Source organism: Volvox carteri, assembly GCF_000143455.1.
Source record: "Volvox carteri f. nagariensis unplaced genomic scaffold VOLCAscaffold_1269, whole genome shotgun sequence".
Classification (NCBI taxonomy): domain Eukaryota; kingdom Viridiplantae; phylum Chlorophyta; class Chlorophyceae; order Chlamydomonadales; family Volvocaceae; genus Volvox; species Volvox carteri.
In genome coordinates this window covers 1-2,390 of record NW_003308514.1, presented here as the reverse complement: position 1 = coordinate 2,390, position 2,390 = coordinate 1, and the positions used below count along the sequence as shown (strand labels likewise).

At 65.5% G+C, this 2,390-nt stretch overlaps 1 protein-coding gene across 1 annotated transcript; it reads right to left on the bottom strand.

Annotated features, from left to right (window-relative positions):
* Positions 1–306: 306 nt before the first annotated feature.
* Positions 307–2,128, bottom strand: VOLCADRAFT_101467 (uncharacterized protein; the record flags this gene model as incomplete). Its single annotated transcript, XM_002959902.1, has 2 exons — positions 307–1,540; positions 1,971–2,128. Coding segments are annotated over 2 exons (1,392 nt in total), but the record flags the coding sequence as incomplete, so codon positions are not given.
* Between the last annotated feature and the right edge of the window lie 262 nt (positions 2,129–2,390).

Genomic DNA, 2,390 nt, shown 5'->3' with positions numbered 1-2,390 from the left:
CTCCTTGTATGTGTCTTTTCCAGCCGCTCCTCCCCCATTAGCAGCCGGTGCTACGATGAGGCCGACCGGACTGCAGCTCAGCTGTTGGACTGCATGCACCCTCCTCTAGAGTAGTTCGCTGCAGCTTTCGCTGACGGTGATGTGACCCCCCCCACATACAACACGAAACACGTTCAACACGTGTACAACAGGGGGAAATGCTGCTGCCGCTGCTAATGGCCCAGGTGAGGAGGATAGCGCCGAGGAATGCCGCGCAGGCTTCCCCTTTAATCCCCCTCTTGGAGGCCCCTTAGCCGGCCTGCTTACCTCGGGGCTGACCAGCACCACGCTAATGAATTTGACCACATGCAGCACCAGGTCCTGGTCGAACTTGTCATTCTCCATATCCAGCAGGTCAAGAAGCGCTGACACGTATTCCTCAGCCACCTCCGCAGCAAGGTGCTGATCGCCGTCACTACGCGCACCTGCAACCCCCAAGGCCATAGCTCCACCGTCGGCACAGGTGCTGCCAGGCCCGCCCGGCTGCATACTTAGCCCTGACACCGCCGCTGGCCCAACACCTGCTGAGCACACCGGCGCTCCGCCGCTGCTTTGACGTGCACTGGTGGAGCCCTCGGTCGCCGATGCTCCTGAAGTTTGGCTCCGAGGATCTGGGTTCACTGGTTGTGAGGACGGCGCAGGCGGCTCGGACGCACGTGCAACGCCGGCGAGAGCAAGGGGAGGCGGCGCCCCGAGGGGCACTGGGGCCGCGGCCCTGTTCACCACAGCCACCGGCGGCGGTGGTGGCGGCCCTGGTGGTGGCGGCGCACTCGGCGAAGCTCGATTCGCCACGGCAACCGTTATGGGTGGCGGCGGCGGCGGCCCTGGCGGTGGCGGCGCACTCGGCGAAGCTCGATTCGCCACGGCAACCGTTATGGGTGGCGGCGGCGGCGGCCCTGGCGGTGGCGGTGCACTCGGCGAAGCCCGATTCGTCACGACAACCGTTATGGGAGGCGGCGGGGGCGGCCCTGGCGGTGGCGGTGCACTCGGCGAAGCTCGATTCGTCACGACGACCGTTATGGGTGGCGGCGGAGGCGGTCCTGGCGGTGGCGGCGCACTCGGCGAAGCCTGATTCGCCGTGACAACCGTTATAGGAGGCGGCGGCGGCGGCCCTGGCGGTGGCGGCGCATTCGGCGAAGCTCGATTCGTCACGACGACCGTTATGGGAGGCGGCGGCGGCGGTCCTGGCGGCGGCGGCGCACTCGGCGAAGCTCGATTCGCCACGGCAACCGTTATGGGTGGCGGCGGCGGCGGCCCTGGCGGTGGCGGCGCACTCGGCGAAGCTCGATTCGCCACGGCAACCGTTATGGGTGGCGGCGGCGGCGGCCCTGGCGGTGGCGGTGCACTCGGCGAAGCCCGATTCGCCACGACAACCGTTATGGGCGGCGGCGGGGGCGGCCCTGGCGGTGGCGGTGCACTCGGCGAAGCTCGATTCGTCACGACGACCGTTATGGCTGGCGGCGGAGGCGGTCCTGGCGGTGGCGGCGCACTCGGCGAAGCTCTGATTCGCCGTGACAACCGTTATAGGAGGCGGCGGCGGCGGCCCTGGCGGTGGCGGCGCATTCGGCGAAGCTCGATTCGTCACGACGACCGTTATGGGAGGCGGCGGCGGCGGCCCTGGCGGCGGCGGCGGAGTAGCCTACGGACACCATGATCGAACAAAACTGTCTGTAGAAAACGTGTCCTGTTTCCACCCAATAAATTTGAAAGGATTGATCTTGACCTGAGCCATCCCGCCCTCACATGACGGACACTCCTGGCCTATAACCGTATTTGTCGCCACAAATACGGGCCTTAGGGTTGAACACCGGTAATCCGTTCTGATCCCCTGCTCCCCAACCCAGGTGATTCAATCCTAACAAGGCCCACCTAGGACTACAGGCAGCACGTGGGTGTGCTACAACCGGGATGGAAGATGCAGCGCGACGCACCTGGGCTGCTGTCCTAGTGGAGAAGCCAGACCGTGAGGCAATGCCGGCGGAACCAAGCAGCGGCGTCCCCTCAGACTCATCATCCTCGTCTCCTGTCCTGTGGGGTGTGCTGAATGAAAATGGCCCTTGATCGTTGCCGTCGTTTGGCGATGATACATAGCTGGTCGGCGACTTGGGGATGACCACTATTGGCCGCGGTGGAGGGCCGGGCGGTGGTGGCGGTGGTGGCGGCGGCGGTGAGAGGGGTGCCGGAGGTGGTGGCGGCATACCCGCATCCACCCATCGGAACAGTGGAACATGTTGCGTCCCAGGCGTGTTCGCTACCAGAGCTCGGGTCCACTCGTCTGGAAGCCGGGTGCCGTAATCCCAAGTGGTTTCCTCGACGCCGTCACTACTGTGAAAGTTAGGGGGCTCTCGTTC